Source organism: Rhinolophus ferrumequinum, chromosome 2 (genome assembly GCF_004115265.2).
Source record: "Rhinolophus ferrumequinum isolate MPI-CBG mRhiFer1 chromosome 2, mRhiFer1_v1.p, whole genome shotgun sequence".
NCBI lineage: Eukaryota > Metazoa > Chordata > Mammalia > Chiroptera > Rhinolophidae > Rhinolophus > Rhinolophus ferrumequinum.
In genome coordinates, this window is record NC_046285.1 from 53,326,758 (window position 1) to 53,346,650 (window position 19,893).

The 19,893-nt window shown below is 37.9% G+C and overlaps 1 protein-coding gene and 1 pseudogene across 1 annotated transcript in view; both read left to right on the forward strand.

The window, feature by feature from the left end:
* Positions 1-8,590: 8,590 nt before the first annotated feature.
* ATP13A4 (ATPase 13A4) overlaps positions 8,591-19,893 on the forward strand; it is a 124,756-nt gene continuing 113,453 nt past the window's right edge. Inside the window, exon 1 of the mRNA XM_033090237.1 lies at positions 8,591-8,909. Coding sequence (XP_032946128.1) covers positions 8,847-8,909 — 63 coding nt within the window. The 5' untranslated portion in view covers positions 8,591-8,846. The remainder of the gene's footprint in view (positions 8,910-19,893) is intronic.
* On the forward strand, positions 13,198-18,174 carry LOC117037574 (60S ribosomal protein L34-like; annotated as a pseudogene).

A 19,893-nucleotide genomic window follows, 5' to 3' on the forward strand; every position in this document is an offset into this window, starting at 1 on the left:
CCTGTTTACCATCTTCCTTATGTCCAGTGGGGATGATTTATGTGAATTTTCTCTTTCATCAGCATGTAAGATGCTGGACAAGAGGGAAGAAGACTCTCAAGTGGATCAATTAATGATATTTTGGGAGGGAGAAGAGACTGAAATTCTATGGGATCATTGCAAGGATAAGTAAGATAATAGATACAAGCCCAGCCTAGTGACAGACAATTTATAAGAATATTTTTTAAAGGAAAAATGAGTAGTAGAAGTTGAAGATAACAGTACTTGGAATTTTTTTTCTTCCCCTATAAAAAATATAAAATTGAAAAAATACCCCAAAATATTTTTATTAGTCTTTCTAAATTAAGCAGACATGCAAATTGATTGTTTGCTTGAAGGGTGCCAGCCTTTTAGGACTAGAACGTTCAGAACAGGCCCTGCAAACTCCCACACCTCCCAACCCTGGCCTGCCTGCCTACCTGGGCTATGGGTATTGTTGGTTGCCACCTGCAGGCCTGGTTCCAGCCTGTGTGCCTTGTGGTAAAAGCTGCATGGTTTTTGGCAGATTGGAGAGTTATCCAAATATCCAATTGCCTGGGCAAACTCATTATGGGAGGGTTAATAAGCTGATAAGAGAAATTCAGCTATGTCTTATGAACGGCCTTTGCAGGCACTCATGAAGGAACTTATCTTGAGAATAGGAAGTTTAGGACGCACAGGTTGATCATCTTCAAATATCTGACTGCTTGTCATGTAGAAGGCTGGGGTTGGCACTGATCTAATGACACTGAGGGAAGAACTGGGATTCACATGTGGAAATGTCTGCCTAGTGACTAAGAGCAAGGGCTTCAATCCTCTTGATTGTGGTGATGGTTTCACTGGTGTTCATCAGACACTTTATGTATGTTCAGTTCATTGTAATTCAACTATACTTCAACACGGTAGAAAAGAGTATGAGCCTTGATGACCGATAGCTTGGGCTCCAGCTACTGCCTGCCACTTAATATCAGTATGACTAGCACAAATCACTTTACCTCTAATAAATCTCTTGGAGTTATATGAAGCCAGGTGAGGTGATGTATGGTAATGTGCTTAGCACAGAGTCAACATATGACAAACATTTGCTGTTATTATGGGATTCTCTGACTTCTGTGAAGTCCTTAATATTGAAAGGGATAGTTTAATATTAATATAAGGATGCCAGGCGTAGGACGGCAGTTTTGGAGTCCTGAGTTTCCAGGGGCCTTTGAAAGGTCATCAGAGAGTCCTGGAGAGAAGGAGAATGAGAGCCAACCTCTGCCAGCCCCACTGTCTAAGGTGGGCAACCCCAGCTTTTTTAAATGAGAGAAACTCAGAGCCAGATCACCTTGGCATTGGAAGAACTTTCAGAGATTGGCTGGTCAGATTCCAATCCAGAAGTCCACTCTGAGGTGCCCCAGCTTTCCTCTCCTCCTCCCTGCCAGTGCCCCTGCACAGGGCACCTTCTCCAGTCAACATTCTCTGCTGGCATCTGGCAGCTACTAGCAGCTTGTATACGAACCACTGTTAAATGGTGGAAATAGGAGGTGGAAAACACATTTGGAATAGGAGGTGGAAAACACATTCACATCCTGTCTCTTGCTCTTCAGCTATGTGATCTTGACCAAGCCACTTCACTGCTCTAAGCCTCAGTTTCCTCATCTGTACCATGAAATAAATATTACCATGTTTCCCCGAGAATAAGACCTAGCCAGATCATCAGCTCTAATGTGTCTTTCGGAGCAAAAATTAATATAAGACCTGGTATTTTATTATATTATATTATAGAATAGTATACAATATTATATAAGACCTAGTCTTATATAATATTAAAATAAGACCAGGTCTTATATTAATTTTTGCTCCAAAAGACGCATTAGAGCTGATGGTCTGGCTAGGTCTTATTCTCGGGGAAACACGGTATTGGCACCATCCTTGTGACATGGTGAAGTGCTTAGTATTGCTCAGCACAGTTAAGCACTACATGAAAAGCAGGTCATGAGACTGTCATGAGTGAGCATCATGTGAAGAAACAGAGGTGAAAACAGGATAGAATACAGTGCCTGAGTCCTCCACTCACAAACCTGTGTGCTTGCAGAAAGGAGCAAGTCAAATGCTTCCTTCCCCTCTAGGTAACACAGATACATTTTAGACCATGGGTCTCTGGAGGCAATGCACCTGCCTTTGCTCTTTTAACCTACTTTTTTGCTATTGCCCTAAATTCCAGTTTCACTTACTGAGATTTAACTACCTCAGTAATTATCCTTAATTTTGGATCTTCAGGCTTTTCTTTGCTTCTATGATAGAACACATGGTCTCCAGCTTATACCTTCTACACAACTGAACATTCCATGTATTTGGACAGCAACTCATCTGCCTCCTTCCTCAAGCACTGGTGACACACTCAACTTACATTCTGTCCTCAATAACCTGTGACTCCTTCTGGCTGTATACCCCTGATCTGCGGGGGCTTCCCAGCTCCAGGGAAACATCACAAGAGCTTTGCATCCTTTGCTCTTTATACCCACAATGACACACACACACACACACACACACACACACACACACACACACACACACCATACATGTAAATACATGCACTATCCCAGCTTTAGCCCTGGCCACACTTCCATTAGATCTGATAGTAACATTTGCCTCACCATTCCTTTCCACGGTATCTCTCACCCCTTGAGCCCACTCTTTGGGAGGCCTATTGCTATTGCTAATTTTTTCATTCCCTTTGGCCAAGATTCCAACTCTTACCCCAAATGCCATTCTCAAAGCCTGGTGTTGTGGTTCACAATATTTTCAATTACTATTAAAATATTTGGTGACATGTTTATTAACAAGTAGTCTGAAAGACTATTTGTTAATATTTATCAAGAAAAATGTATTACAGTAATCACACCTAACATTCACTGAATGCTTGCCATGTTCCAAACACTGTTCTTAGTTCTTTAACTCATCCCATTTTCCTGTCATCAGCTCTAGAAAGCAGATATTTTTACTATCACCATCTTTATTCCATCTCTAGAAGTTGTTGCTAAGGGAATAATCTTGGCTATATTCAAAATATGCACATACAAAAATTTAGTGCAGCATAGTTCAAATTGAATAAATTCAATATGATGGAATATTATGTATTCATGAAATATCAAAAATTTCAGGAATGTTTAATAATATGAAAAAAAAGTAATTGAATATTAAATGAAAAACAAAAAGCAAATTTTTATATGCAACATGAGTCCGATATTATCCATGGATGCATAGACCAAAAAAACCCCCCAAAAAAATCCCAGCATAATCTAACAGCGACTATCTCTGAGTACAAGAATTCACTCTTTACTTTATTCATTTGTCTGTATCATCTAATTGTTATAATAAACATGCTTTCATATCATAATAAGAAAAAGGAAATATTATTAAAAACATTTTTGCTGTTGCATAATTTCTTTAAGTTCTACTTAACCTTTCTAGAACCTTAGTCTCTTGTTTGCCTCCATTGGGAGCTTTGCAATATCAACCTCTCTTTGTTTTAACTGACACTGGTGACACTGGTAAAGTTTTATTTTCAGGAATTTCATAGGCAAAAAATTAATTTATACTTTAAAAGATAAAATAAACATAAAATTATAATAAAACAGACTGATTATGACCATGACTGGTTAGAATTAATAAACTACCCTAATTAATAAAATATTTAAATAAGAATACAATTTTATTACTTTCAAATAGGACCTGGACCTAGGTGAGCACGTATTTTAGAAGAGTTCCTGCTTTAAGGAATATATAAGAATGGTCAGCAACAATATGAGTCAAACAATGTGGCACTGAGTCCTCTCACCATTGAAATGTTTCCATAGGCATATATTCCCTCCAAAAGTTAATACAGTTTATACATTCAAAATATATTACAATAATCAAGTAAAAATTACTCTTGAAATTGTGTTTACTCTATTAATTTTCTTCTTCAAGGTGTAGAAAAGTGAAATTTTAAATTAGCCCATTTCTAAATTACCTCAAATTTCAATTAGAGAAAAGATTGAGTTAATGAGAAATTGGTCATTTTAAAAGTTGAATGTGTGTATGGGCAGGAGGAGAGGTACTTGACAACATAATTTTTTATTTCATTCATAAATGCAAGTTGATTTAAAATGATTTTTAACCCATTTGTATAGCGAGGGGAGTGCTAGGGTACGGAATTTTAATTCCCAAAGAAAATTTTCAAAATTGCAAGTTTTGATTAGCAACTCAGTCAAATCACAGTGCTTCCACATCGTCAGCATTTCTGCAACAGGAACATGTGCCTCGCAGTTCTCAGGGATGATTGCTGAGGCTTGTGCCTGGTTTAATACCTTGACACATTAGCCTGAGACAGTATGAAATAAAAATGAAATATTCTCCCATCATATGATGTTTGGATTTGAAAATGACACGTATGTATTTTTCAACTGAGATTCTTAGTTGGGTCAGTCTTGAGGAAAATAGATGAAGAGAAAGAAAGAGAAGTGAAGGATAAGGATGTACATCCTCTGGGAAGAAAGAGTAGTAAGTGGAGAGGTGGAGAGGGTAAAGCTACAGGGAGGACCTCACTTTGTCTCACAACTTAAGCTGTGCATCTGGTTTTGAATCAATCTTTTTCTTTCTTTCTTTCTTTCTTTCTTTCTTTCTTTCTTTCTTTCTTTCTTTCTTTCTTTCTTTCTTTCTTTCTTTCTTCCTTCCTTCCTTCCTTCCTTCCTTCCTTCCTTCCTTCCTTCCTTCCTTCCTTCCTTCCTTCCTTCCTTCCTTCCTTCCTTCCTTCCTTCCTTTTTGTATTACATCCCCATGACTTATTTGTTTTATACTTGGAAATTTGGACCTCTTATTCCTTCACTTTCCCTCTCACCCTTTTTAATTTTACAATTACAGTTGACATTCGATATTATTTTATATTAATTTCAGGTGTACAGCATAGTGGTTACACATTTATATAATTTAAGAAGTGACCCCCCTGACTAGTCTAGTACCCAACTGGCACTATACATAGTTATTACCATATCATTGACTATATTCCCTATGCTTTACTTTACATCCCCATGACTATTTTGTAACTACCAATTTGTACTTCTCCATCCCTTCTCCTTTTTTCACCTACATCATCAACCCCCCTTCCATCTGGCAACCATCAAAATGTTTTCTGTATCTATGAGTTTGTTTCTGTTTTATTTGTTTATATTGTTCTTTATTTTCCACATATAAGCAAAATCACATTGCATCTGTCGTACAGTCATATGCCACTTAACAATGGGGAGAATAAATCAAGTACAAGAGAAAATCTTACAATTAAGAGACGTCGTAAACACAAGATGCCAGTATAATATGGCATACTGTTTCACAGCAAAACTTTTTTTTTAAGTAGAAAGACTACACTCTAAAATAATGATAAAATGTATAGTATAATAAATACATAAACCAGTCTCCAGTCATTTGTTATTATCAAGTATTAGGTACTGTACATAATTGTACATGCTATACTTTTATGCAACTGGCAACATAGTTGGTTTGTTTACACCAGCATCACCACAAACGTGAGTAATAGGTTGAGCTATGACATTATAATGGCAGTGATGTCTATGACATTAGTTGGCAATAGAAAAATTTCAATTCCATCATAAACTTATTGGAACCACTGTCATCTATGTGGTCTGTCTTGACTGAAATGTCCTTATGTGGCACATGACTGTATTGAAAGGAGCATGGATTTGTAATCACTGCAAATCCTGAGTTTAGGATCTACAACCAGCTGAGGGAGCTTGTGCAGGGCTGCAAAGATTGCTCAGACATAAAATAGGACTAATAATTTTACAGGGCTGTTGGAAGAATATTTTATTTCTAGACCTCCTTAAGCGTTTAACCACCAATATTTTAATGAGAGGAGACTACACAAAATAGTTTGATTATACCTTTGTTCTTTTTCTACATGTTTTCACAAAAGTAAACTTAATTCTACATACACATTAAGTAGATGTTTTTTGCATACACAAAGAAATGTGGTTACAAAACCTTTCCAGCTTTCATAATAACTAACCACCTTCTATCATATTTGTTTGCATGTTTGAATTACTACATCAGTCTGAGGGTAGCAAATATGATTTGATTTATATACAAGGTATGACAAATAAGTTCGCAAATTCATCCTAGAAAAAGTGCTACATACCTCATTGCTGAATATCACTATGGTCACCTTTGAAGTACGCCCCTTGGGAAGCTATGGACAGATGCCAGTGCCTCGTCCACCCTCCAGAGCAATTTTGGAACTCTTTTTCTGGAATGGCCATCAGAGCTGTAATCATATTACCCTTGATGTTCTGAATATCATCAAAATGTCTTCCTTTCAATATTCCCTTTATCTTCAGGTAAAGAAAGAAGTCATTGGGGGCCAGATCAGGTGAGTAGGGAGGGTGTTCCAATACAGTTATTTGTTTACTGGCTAAAAGATCCCTCACAGTGCTGTGTGAGCTGGTGTATTGTCATAATGCAAGAGCCATGAATTGTTGGTGAAAAGTTCTGGTCGGCTAACATTTTCATGCAGTCTTTTCAGCACTTCCAAATAGTAAACTTGGTTAACTGTTTGTCCAGCTGGTACAAATTCATAATGAATAATCTCTCTGATATTAAAAAAGGTTAGAAACACAATGAGATACTACTTCACCCCAGTCAAAATGGTTATCATCAATAAACCAACAAACAACAAGTGCTGGCGAGGATGTGGAGAAAAGGGAACCCTTGTGCACTGTTAGAGGGATTGCAGATTGGTGCAGCCACTATGGAAAACAGTATGGAGGTATCTCAAAAATCTGAAAGTGGATATACCTTATGACCCAGCAATTCCACTCCTAGGTATCTATCTGGAGAAATCCAAAACTCTAATTTGAAAAAATTTATGCACACCTATGTTTTTTGCAGCGCTATTCACAATAGCCAAGACATGGAAAAAATCGAAATGCCCATCGGTAGACGACTGGATTAAGAAATTGTGGTACATTTATACAATGGAGTATTATGCAGCCAAAAAGAAGAATGAAATCTTACCATTTGCAACAACATGGATGGACCTAGAGAACATTATATTAAGTGAAATAAGTCAGACAGAGAAAGACAAATACTATATGATCTCACTTATATGTGGAATCTAAGGAAAAGAATAAATGAATGAACTAATCAGAAACAGCCTCAGAGACATAGAGGAAAAACTGAGGGTTGCTAGATGGGAGGAGAGTGGGGATAAGGGGGAAGCCGAGGGGATTAGAGAGCACAGTCGGTAACCACAAGATGGCCACGGGGACATGAAAGTCAATTTGGGGAATTTAATCAATAATGTAAAGATTTTGTAGGGTATCCGATGGACACTTGTCTCATTAGGGAGGCCACCTCAGGGATGATGTAGATGCCTGATCACTGCACTGTATACCTGAAGCTGAAGCTGAACAATAGTGAATGTCAACTACAATTTCATATATATATAGTTACAAGAAGTGGAGTATAGCATTAGGAATAGAGACAATGGAAATTGTAATGCCTGTATGTGATGTCAGAGGGGTAGTAGATGGGGGGAGGAGGGTTATCACTGTGTGAGGAATATAAATGATAAATGTCTAACTATTACATTGTTTTGTATACCTGAAACTAATTAAAAAAAAAAAAAACAATATAAATGGAACCACTTTAAAATGGAGTCGCAGCTGCCATCCCAGAGGAACTGACCTGCACACCTTATCCTCAAACCTTTGGAATGTTAAAACTGGGCAAGATAACCTTTGGATTGGGTCTAATGCAGCATTATATCCCAAACAACTGTTTGCAAGGATAACAAGAAAGCGGGCATTATGAGTACTGGAGTGAAAATTACAGGCAATCTTTAGAATCAAAAAATAAATTAAAAAGGTTAGCAACATCATTGCAACAAGTTCACAAACTTAATTGTCAGACCTTCTGTAGTCTCTGTCGTATGTATTCTCTGCTCAAATAATGAATTTGTGAATTAAATGAATTATTAAATGAATTTGTGAATAAGTTAAAAAATGAGTGTTGCTAAGTAGACACTTGGATATTTTATTTCTAGACCCCCTTAAGACTTTAACCACCAATATTTCAGTGAAAGGAGATTACCTAAAATAGTTTGATTACACTTTTGTTCTTTTCTCTAATTGTCTTTCACAAGAGTAAACTTCTTCCCACACACTCATTAAGTAGGATGCTTTTTGCATACACAAAGAAATGCTATTACAAATGCCTTTTGAAGAGGATTAGTCATAACTTGTACACTTTGTAAGTAAAATGAATGAGGATACTATTAAAAGCTGATGGGTTGGAGCTTTCATTAATCACATAAAATCTGCAGCTACGTAACTTCACCCCAACCCCAATTCCTTAGCCTCTGTGAATAAAGCAGTGACCTGGGAGTTCTTGAGTCTGCCCCGTTCCTCAGAAGGGTCCTGCCAACTCTGCATTGTCCAGTTGGATTTGTAGTCAGATGTCTTATGCTGGCAGACACTGGCAGGCAGTGAGTTCTTTCCCTGTAAGTTGGGCACAAAAAAAGATCGGCATGGGAGCCACCTCCTTTGGGACAGCTGCTCTGAGAGAATGCAGTAAGAAGGAGCAGGCAAAGTGCTCTCAGCTGAGGGTGACTTGTGGGAGGAGTTCAGTTTCTAAGTGTTGTCATTTACTGAAGGAAGGTGTGTGCACAAGGAGTTTTTACCTGGAGGATCATTAACTCTTTCAGTCAGCTGACAACGGCAGAGCCTCAGCAAGTTCGTCCTGAAAGCGGCTCCTCTGGGAAGGTCAGGGAGGAGGAGTGGGATCACTTTTTCATGGGGGACCACTTTGAGAAGAGCCAGCATGCTTTGCTCAATGAAGGAGAAGAAAATGAGATGGTAAGATTCTAGCCACATTCCTCTCCTTCATTCCTGTTCCCCAGCCTCTCGGTCGCTCTCTCTCTCTGTCTCTCTCTGTCTCCACACACACTTCTCCGCAGTTGGACTCTAGTATTATGTGAGAAAAGGTAATGTCCAGGCGATCTCTCTGTCCCATAAATCTCTCTGTCCCATAAATGTAGCCTCTGACAGCAGAAATGTGCTAGACTGAAAATATTGTATTCATTTTATCAAGAATGTTTTCTTGTTAAAGAAAACAGAAAGGGAGGGAAGTACAATGCCACTTTATGGTGCATGTTTGAGCCTTACCAGCGTAGCAAGTTCTGTTCAAAACTTCTAATAATTTCAGGAAAACCCTAAAGTGAGGAGCAGAGTATTCCCTGATAGGAAGGAGCGGAACATCAATGGGAACTAGGAGTACAGCTGGGTCTTTGACTTTCTCTTCTCACATATCTGTGTTCACAAAGACTGTTGGACAGGGAAAACATAAAATATTAACAGTTATCAGCCTACACTCATTTCGGTTTACTTCTAGAATTTCACCTGTAGTTCCCTAGATGTAGAAAACTTTCTGTAGTTTACTGTCTCTTTTATTTTAGGTGTGTTCCCATCTGGGGAACTGTAGGAAAATCAAAGACAATTCTTAATGCTCTTGCTAGATTTAAAGCTGTATTTCTCAATTACAATGTAATCAAGACAGAGTTAGAAATGTGTTACTTCTGTTTAATATAGCCTTTCTGCTAATTATAGTCTTTGGGGTCCATAATGGTGTAATTAAAATGTTAAAATGTGATGCTCTCATTCTATATTAGCATTTTATCTTCTTGGAATTAATATGTAAATAACAAACCCAAAAGATATTTATTTAAAATGTTTTCTTGGTGAATTGCTTTAGCCCTGACTATTAAATTCTTTGTTCCTAAACTGGTCTTTCAAGTCTAATCTTCTTACCTGTTCCTATAGCAACAACATTTTTTTGAACCTTTAAATGTAGATCCATTCTACTATCAAAGCTGAAGAAATTATAAGGAAATAAAAGGCACCCAAATTTATGTGGCTTTCTTAATATCTTCTTACTTTTTCCAGATTTGACCGCCAAATGACAATTGCCTTTAGACCTTACACAAATGTCACCAGACATGACCTTTGACTCTCTTTATTTTTCCAAAGTGTTTTCTTTAGAGAGTGAATATTCCATTACTTTGTATATTAAGTTGAAAATTTGATTCTTATCTTGAATACTCTTCACCAGAAGGCAGGGTCTCCTTCTCACTAATTTTTTTTTTTTTTATCTCCCTCAAATTATGAGATCAAAACACACCCACTCTTTTCCCGTGCACTCATTTTTGCTTTTTGACAATTTGTCATTCAAGAGTCATTAAGAGTCTACTTGCAAGTAGACAATCTTAGTTCTACGGAAACTGCTATCCCTTCTGCAGTCTACACATTCTAGCAAAGGAATTTTGTTAATATTCATCTTCATAATAGCACCACCCAATTCATCATGGTGTTGACTTTGTTCTGTATGCAGCTGAAAGTCCAATTAGGAGAGAACCTTTGATATGGAAAGGGACGTTGTGTTTTCTGGAGAGGAGTCACTTGGCCAATAGTCTCAGTGTATGTGCAGCAACTGGTATGCTCTGTTGAGCTGTCCATCTTGTTCCTCCTGGAGAAACCTGGCCACCTGCCTGTTGCTTTATCAGACACTGTCTCTTTTGAACTTACTACTCTATTCCCCTTACAGAGCAGTAAACTTCAAAAATTATCAAGGTATCTTAAATATATTCCATGCATGTTCCTAGTAATTTTTAGCTTACAAAATATTTTCTTGGCTACTAGCTAATTTAGTTTTCACTACACTCTGTGAGGTGTTAGGATTTTTACTTTAACTGTGAGGAAACTGATGCACTGAGAATTTGATTGTCTAAGGTTGCGTAGATCCAGGAGCTGAGGCACCACACAGGTTAGTTTAAATTGGTAGTTCTTTTTGTCTCTGGACCTGAACATAGCTCATTCATACCTTTTTCAGGTCTTCCTGCAAACATTGTACTTTTTACTACTACTACTATTATTATTATTATTATAAGTTTCAGGTGTACAAAACAACATAATGATTAGACATTTACACCCCTCACAAAGTGTTAACCCCAACAAGTCTACTATCCATCTGACATCATCGATAGCTATTACAATACTATTGATTATATTCCCTATGTTGTACTTTACATCTTGTGACTATCTATCTCTATCTCTATCTATCTATTTATCTATCTATATATTTTAATTATAGTTGACATTTAATACTATTTTGTATTAGTTTTAGGTGTAGAGCACAGTGGCCAGGCATCCATACAACTTATGAAGTGATCCCCCATCAAGTCCAACACCCATCCATTACCATATACTCTTAAAAGGAGAACACACTTCCTCCCTTAAATAAGCAAAGCTTAGAAGAACATATGATCTTAGATTCCCCAGGATCTGTTGCATTATATATGATTTGTATTGTCTGAGTAAGCCTGTTTCCTTGGGCTTCAGTGTTAGCACTTTTAGAAAGCCAAGATTGTCTAGAAATGTGTCATACCAAAGTATTTAGTTTCTTGCTTTATAATATACACTGTTTGGACCTTTGCAGAAGTCATTCCTCTGATGTTAGAAATGACTTCAAATTTCAAGAGAAAACAGCATTCTAAGGTTTAGCCTTCATGTCAAATAGAGAAGGACAGGAATATTTACAGGCCTAAAGATGTTTGGGACTAACTTTCATTCTAGAATAAAAGAAACAGAAACCAAAGAGCAACTCTAGGTGATTTGAAAGTAATATTCTTAAGAGCAAAATGAGACAGGAAAAATGGAAGAAAGAATTTGTTAAAAGGACAAGGAAGGAAAATGGAGAAATGAACCTTTAAAAAAGGCTCACCTAGATGACTCCAAAAATGCCACAAAGAGGAGACTGACTCCCAAACAGCACCATGACCAAAACAGACACCCGGCTCTCACTAGCCTTGGGTGAGCCACTTGCCTGCTCTAACCTCAGTTTTCCTATCGGTAAAATAGGAGTGGTCCTTCTTACCCCACCTGTCTCACAGGGCTCTTATGAGGATCAACAGAGTTAATCTATGTGGGAGTGTTTCGACAAGTATAAAATTCTGGACCTGCAATCACCTAAACAAAGATGTAGAAGTCAGGGTTTCAGCAATTAGCCAATCTAATGAATACTACTTCCTAAAATTAGGAAGTATCTCTTCTCATGAAATAATGACAACTGGGGAATATATACTTTAATCACAAGCTATGGAGACCATTTATAAGTGGAAGGGAGCTGAGTCATCCTCTTCCCCTGCTTTGCAGTGCTTACTTTGGGAAACTACTTACCTGTCTTGGGACTCAGTTTCCATATTTGTAAACTGAGAGTATCAGAGGGCCTTTGAATTCTGGTGTTGCATATTTATATTTTGAAAGACCTTAGAAACACTGAATGCTCATTTCCTTACACCATGACTGAACAAAGATATCTGGTGGAATCGATTCAAACATTGCTGATCACTATCCTTAGTGACATCCTAGAGAAATCAAACTCCTTTTGGAAAAGTGTTTTGTTCCAGCGAGACTTGTATTAAAAGTGACGTTGTCTGATTTTTTTTTTCTTTCTTAGTTTTTAACAAATAAGAAAAAAACCTTTGAATTATTTTTTCTGATTATAAAGGTAACATATTTACTGTAAAAATATTAAAATGACATGTAAAAGTCTAAGAATAAAGTAAATATGATTCATGAAGTTTCCACACAGATGTGATTCATGTTGTTATATTGGTGACTCTCCTTTCAGACTTATACAAAATGCATGCACAAAACTTATTACTTTCTAATTATTTTACTACATTTTAATATTATCTATACTCTTGTAATTATTTATGTCTGTTGTGTATGTATCATGGAAATACTACGTAACAATGTGCTACTGTACATCTCGTTCCAACTCCACATTTAGTGGCATCATATTAGTAGCTTTAAATGAATAATGTTGGGAGTATTTGCCATAGAAATTGGTAAAGCCACACAGGACTTCCACCCTGCCCACCTGAAGGCTGGTTGTTAAATATTTACCAGCATACCACCGAACATATTATTTCTTCAAGACTTACCTCTCCCACCCCCTATACACATCCAAGTACAATAAGGATATCATTGTATTTGGATATCATCCATTTATTTGTTCTATGCATCATGCCAAAACAAATAAAATCAATCACAGCTCTTCCGGGGACGGTGTCTACAGGCATTCAGGATGGGCCAGAGTTTGACATACCGTCGGATGCTGTCCTACAATACAGCTTCCAACAAAACGAGGCTGTCCCAAACCCCTGGAAATAGAATTGTTTACCTGTATACCAAGAAGGTTGGGAAAGCACCAAAATCTGCATGTGGTGTGTGCCCAGGCTGACTTCGCAGAGTTTGTGCTGTGAGACCTAGAGTTCTGATGAGCTTGTCTAAAATGGGAAAACATGTCAGCAGGGCCTATGGTGGATCCATGTGTGCTAAATGTGTCCGTTACAGGATCAAGCGTGCTTTCCTTACCGAGGAGCAGAAAATCGTTGTAAAAGTGTTGAAGGCATGCCAATGTTGGACATTATCAATGTTCTGAACTTTAGCCCTGTAGTAGGTGAAAACGATACTTTAGGGCTGTATTACTTTTACATTTTCTTGAAGTTGAACACATCTCTATATACTTATCGGCACTTACAGTTTTTTTGACGAGGATCTCTTAATGTTATTACTGATGTTTTATCAATTAGTAGACTGGGTGACTAAAACTTAGGGATTGTGGAAAAGCAAGAGAAAGTCTTTTTCAATGTCCATGTCATTTCTGAGACCAGCAAGAAGTCAGTACTGCACGGGCACTAATATGGAAGCAGGGTGGTGTGTGGTCTTTGCCACATTGGAAATCCTGTCATGCCTTCAGCATGAGCTAGGGACATCTGTCCTCACCAATTATTTGGCTCACTGTGATAGTCGATGTTCGTCTTTTCTTCTCTAACACCAGGGAGCAAAAGCTCTTCCCCCACCTCAATAGCCACTTATTTATTATGCTTCCTGAGCACCTCCGAGTTGGTTGCCAATGTTAACTAGTGAACCCACAGATCTCATAGTAGAGGAATTGTGTTCAGACTGAGACATTTTGTCAGTTGAAATGTTCAGGAAGCTGGGCCGCTGGCCAAGTCAAGCGTCTTTATTTTCGATTCATTGCTACAGAACTCCCATGAAGTCAACTCATCTTAAAGAGTAAGATTTCATTGCTTCTTGAGAACGGGGACCCGGCTTGGTTCACCTTTCTATGGCCTCCCCCTTCCCTTTTCCAGTACCCGCTCCCCCATCCCGAAGTTAGCACAATGCTTGGCACAAACACTCGGGGCATATTTATGATAGCGCAATTGCAAGCTCCATTAACCTGCAATTTTGCATTCTGAGAAGAACAGAAAGGCAGCAGGAATCAAATGGAGATACAGTTTGAACAAGTTAAAGAGAAACCTTGGAAATTTTGTTATTTATTTGGAAAGTTCAAACATCTTATGATCTTATCAATTGACTCCTCTCTCCTCAAAACATACACAAAGCTTATTCTTCAGAGTTAATTAACCACATTACACTAGTTTTCTATGAGATACTTTATTCTATCCTTTCATCCATTCATGTATAAGCTCAACAAATATTTACCAAACCCCTACTCTGTACCAGGAGTCTTCTGTTTTAACTAAGGAGGATTTCAAGTGAATAGCAAATAGCTTCTGTTTTCAAGGAGTTCACAGTTGAGTGGGCAGGACAGAGAACATAATTTATAGGGCTCAGTGCAAAATGAAAATGAAGTGCTCTTGAGTTTTTGTTTTTCATTTGTTTGTCTTGTTCTTTTGTTGTTTTTGGTTTATAGACACAGACAATAGTTTAGTGGTTACCAGAGGGTAAGGGGGGAGGGGTGTGGTAGATGAGGGTAAAGGGGATCAAAAATATGGTGATGGAAGGAGAACTGACTCTGGGTGGTGAACACACAATGGGATTTATAGATGACGTAATACAGAATTGTACACCTGATATCTATGTAACTTTACTAATAATTGTCACCACAATAAACTTTATTTAAAAACAAAAAAGAAAAAAAGAAAATGAAGTGCCCTCGTTCAACAATTATTAAGAATTTCAGGATGGTTCTAGCAAGCAGTAAACCAAGTTCGGGGCCCTTCTGAGAGCATGGCTTTGTGTGACTGCACAGGCCACATGCCCATGAAGCTGGCTCTGCAAGTGGGGGAACCACGGGTGCAAGCCCAATGGAAGTGTGATAAAATAGGTGTCATTGTGGGAGTTATGCATACAGAACTTTGGGAGCACAGGAGAAGGAGCAACTTAGCTAAAGAAAACTTCAAGGGGAAAGGAGGCATATAATTTCCCTGGAGGGGTCGTTGAGGGCCAGATTGTGAAGGACTTTATAAGACATCCTAATGAGTATACATTTTATCTTTTTCAATGATTCCCAAACATTGGTCCATGAAAACCTTTACCACAATCTAGTAGAGGAGCACATGAAAAATAGATTCCTAAGCCCTGTTCCAGACCTACTGAATTAGAATCTTTGATGGTGGAGCTGGAGTTGGTCAGAACGATTGTAATGCCGATCTGGTGGACACAATGGGGAAGCCACTGGAAGATCTGAAACAGGGAATGATATGGTAGGACTTGCTTTTCCAAAGGAGGTTACATCACAGGGCAGGGAAGGTTGGCTAGAGGAAGAGAGACTGAGAAGAAGGTATTTGAAATAGTCCAAGTGAGAAATTCAGGACAGAACGACAGTCTTGTCAGAGAGGATGCTGAGTAGACAATGAATTTAAGAGATATTTAGAAATTAGAATTAAAAAGACTTTGTAATCCATAGACTATAGAGTAAGAGAGAAGGGCTACATTGGATGAGTAGTTATTAAAGATGTGTTTAAAGTTCCTAGATTGTCCAATGGGAGAAGATGCTGCTACCACCTAATCCAACAGGGAAAATTAGTAAAATAGGGGGGAGTGAGAATGGCAACAGTAAAATCAAATATTTACATGATGATTGTTCCAGACTAAGAACTTTATTATTTAATCCTCTCAGCAGCCCGATGTGGGATTATCATCACTTTTCTACAAATAAGGAACCTGAATCATAAAGAAATTAAATGATATGCCCACATTCATTTTTCTAAGTAAATGGTAGGCTATGGCTTAAGTCGCCACTTTACACATAATGGTTTACTGCTATCCTTAGGTGTAATAGGAAAAAACCCAAAACACACACAAAAACAACAAAATATTAGGAGGTTGGAGACCAACATTGGTGTGTTGGCTTTACCATTATTTATTCTGACAACCTTAAAGCAAATCAGTCACCTCTTTTTGACTCCACCTCATTTATAAGATAGAGATAATACCTTATTGGTTGAACCAGGGATCAATGCAGATGATTTTTTAAGATGCTCTCTAACACCCACAAAAAATAAGATGTAAAAAGTTTTAAACAAGTGGATAAAATCTCTGTGAAACATCTTAAGAAATTTAAGTGATACTCTTGATTTTTTCAAAGTGCTGTGAAATTTTTAGTCAAGTAAAGGACAACATATCTGGAGACATTGCATTACATGGGAATTGGAAGTTTATGGCTGTTGCTGTAAGACTTACTCATGAATAAAGGACTCAAGACTAGATCTCACAGTAAATGATGAACCAGTGCTGAACCCTATAGGGTCCTCAGGCCCACAGAAGACAGAGCACAAGAAGTTGGCCTTGAAAACATGGTGATTTGGTGGTGTGTCCAGAGGGGATTCATTCCTGGGTATTGATTTCAAGGCTCTTTGCCTGTTGCAAAGCTTTGTGAAGACTAGCTTGAGTGAGACCCCCTACTTAAAGGGCTTGCAGCTATTTCTGGATGCCCAACACATAAACCTTGGTGCGTTGCCTGAAACCTGGATAGAGTTAAAAGATAGCTCAGAACACTGCCTACTCAACTTTGTCTTCAGCCTAAGGCTATTCTTATGGACAATCAGCATGGCTCTGCCCTAGGTGCCCTCTCAGGATAAAGAACAGAGAGAAGGCCCAAATATACTGTGTGCTTTCCAGAGAAATATTATGTCGCCCAGGCCAGGACAATTTTTTATTTTAGTAGTTGCACAATGGGGCCCTGGCTGAGATTATAATCATGTATAGCATTTCCAGAATCTACTCGTTTCTTGGGGGAACTATGGCTTGAAGATTTTGAAACTCTGGTCCTCAAATCTCAGAATCAGTACAGAGAAGATGATATTGTATTTTGAGGACAAAAGTATCTAAGAATTAAGTTTGGGTAGACAAGTGGTTACTTTTATTTGCTTTTTAATGGAAAAATTGGTTGATTTTTATGGTACACGTTGACTTTCAATTTTGTTCTCGTTTGATTTGGAATCACTAAACATAACAAGGATCTTTCAGCTTGGAAGCCAAGCCACCCTGTATAGGTTTCTCCTTTCGGCAATTCCAAGAGACAATTTTTTGCTTTCCATTTTCTCTGACCACCCAAATGTAGTCTGCTTGCTTTTGCCAGAATATATTATATAGTTTCTCTGCCAGGGGATATGTCTTCATGCTGCTCTCTGGCCATGAGTGTCCTACCCATCCATCAGAACCCATCTCAAATCTGACTTCCTTTACTAAACCATCTGGGAGCCCTGAGAGCTGCTTAATTACTTCCTTGTCAGGAGTAGGTTTGAATGTGTATTACAGCTATTTTCAGTTGGTTTTATAGTAGACTCATGTGTCTATCTTTCTCCTCCAACCAATTGTGAGTTATTATAGGCGGGGACTGTGTCTCATTTCATGTCTATATCTTACATGTTAACACTGAAGTTGCTTAATATGTTTCTGGTAAGGTGAGTTGAAAATTTTTGTGCAAATATTATGAGAGTTTTTCTCTTTTTCTGACTCAATTGAGTTGTTGAACCCTGTTTTAAAAAAGGAAGCACTGAGAAATTATATAATTTGTCCAAATCTGGAAGCTAAGAAATAGCAAAAACAGATCTTGAACCTATAGGTTGATTCCAAGGCTCCTGCTCTAACTCCAGTAGCACACTGCCTTAGGCCTTGGACGTGGCCTTCTGCTACCACTACCGCTACTGCTACCACTACCGCTACCACTGCCGCTACCGCCACTACTACCATTACCACCGCTGCTACCACCGCCACTATTACTACTGCTACCACCACTACTGCATAAGCCTGAGACAATGTGTGTTAGTTTAGCAGCTATTTTATAGTTTGGGCTCATTTTGAACTTTGAGAAACAAAACACCCAGGTCCCTTATTATGAAAGTCATAGCTCTCTGATCTTTCGGGTACAGAACTGAACAGGGGAAAAGGTGCTAAAATTAGATGGCCTGGATACTCCAGTTTTCAGCCATCTGTGCATGCCTGTGTCACAGAAGTGGTCTTGCTTCATGTTCTTACTCCTACCCCAGAAGTGGCCTCCTTGGCTTGTTACTCAGTGCTGGTTTCTAATAGGGGAAGAGAGGGTTAGCTGTTGCCCTTGTTCAACTTAGTCTTAGGCTGTCCCTTAGTATCTGGGCTTTGGGGTTTTTTTGTCAATATTCCTGTTCATCCTCCGCATGTCAGGCAGCTGCCTCTGTATTACATCTGTAACTGACCTCGGGTAGGGTTTCCTGCTCTTCTTTTAGCAGTTACTTTGTCTTGATTTTGTAGAATCCTGGTTTAAGATGATAAATGGTAGAGTGTTTTTGTTTCTATCTTTCGTTTAGCATCAATGGAGTTTTGCTTGTGTCCTGGGAGAGGATTTTCTACTTAGAAGTAATTGACCATTTGGTCATCCTGGTTTTATTCCCAGATGTCACATGGGGCCCTCTCATAACGTCAGGATTACAAGTCCCCAGGTACTATGCCAGTACAAAAAAAAATAATTTGCCTTTATTTCAGTAGACTTAGTGAAATATTAATTTTTTTCTCACTGGCTTTGATTGGATCATCTCCCCTTTTCAAATTTATTAATGTTTGAATACCATGCTCTTCGTCACATACTCACTCCTAGAGTTGGGATCAGAGTCAATTCTACATGAAGCACATCAGCGAAGGGTGGTGAAAGGGGTGGTTTGACAGAAGAAAATTGGGATATTGGAGACTATTACCTGGAATGAGATAAGTGGGGATTGAAAAGTCTAAACAAAAGATACAAATGGACAAACAGAATTTTCAATCTGATAGTTAACAAATAATAATTTAACTGAACTGAACAAATGATATTTAAAGTGGTCAGATCCCCTACGTGATTTTCTTTACCAGGGAGAATATAAGATACAAAGCTTTCCTGCTGGTATTTTAGATATCTGTGAAGAGGTAGAAAAGGCTTTTAAAAAATATATATTTATTTTCTGATTTTAAAAGTGAAACATATTTAATGATTAAAATGTATACAGTACAGAAGTAAAAGAATCATAATAATGCCATAACCCAAGGCAAATACCATTAGTGTTTTATTTGATATATTTATCTTCCAGTCTTTTTTGTTTGTGTGTCACCATTTTTTCAATTAAATTTGAAATCATATGGCATAATTTTCTATTCTCTTCAATTAATATTGTTACATATATATTTTCCCCATGTTATTAAAATACTTCATAAACATAATTTTAAGACTATATAATGTTCTGTAGTGATTACCCTATTCTTACATACATAGATTGCTTTCTATTTACTACTACAAATAATATTACAGTAAACATCTCTGTATAAATCTTGCCTGCATTTTGTATAAATTGGAAGTTTCTTTTAAAGACAGAGAATCTTTCTTAGTGGCTTAAAATCATACCCTTTGGGGGTCTGTACATTTGTAAAGCCAGATTGACTTTCAATACCCCTCTCACGAGTAGAGATTGGGACTAATGAGGAACTGGTATGATGGGATATGATTTTGATGCTCAGAAAT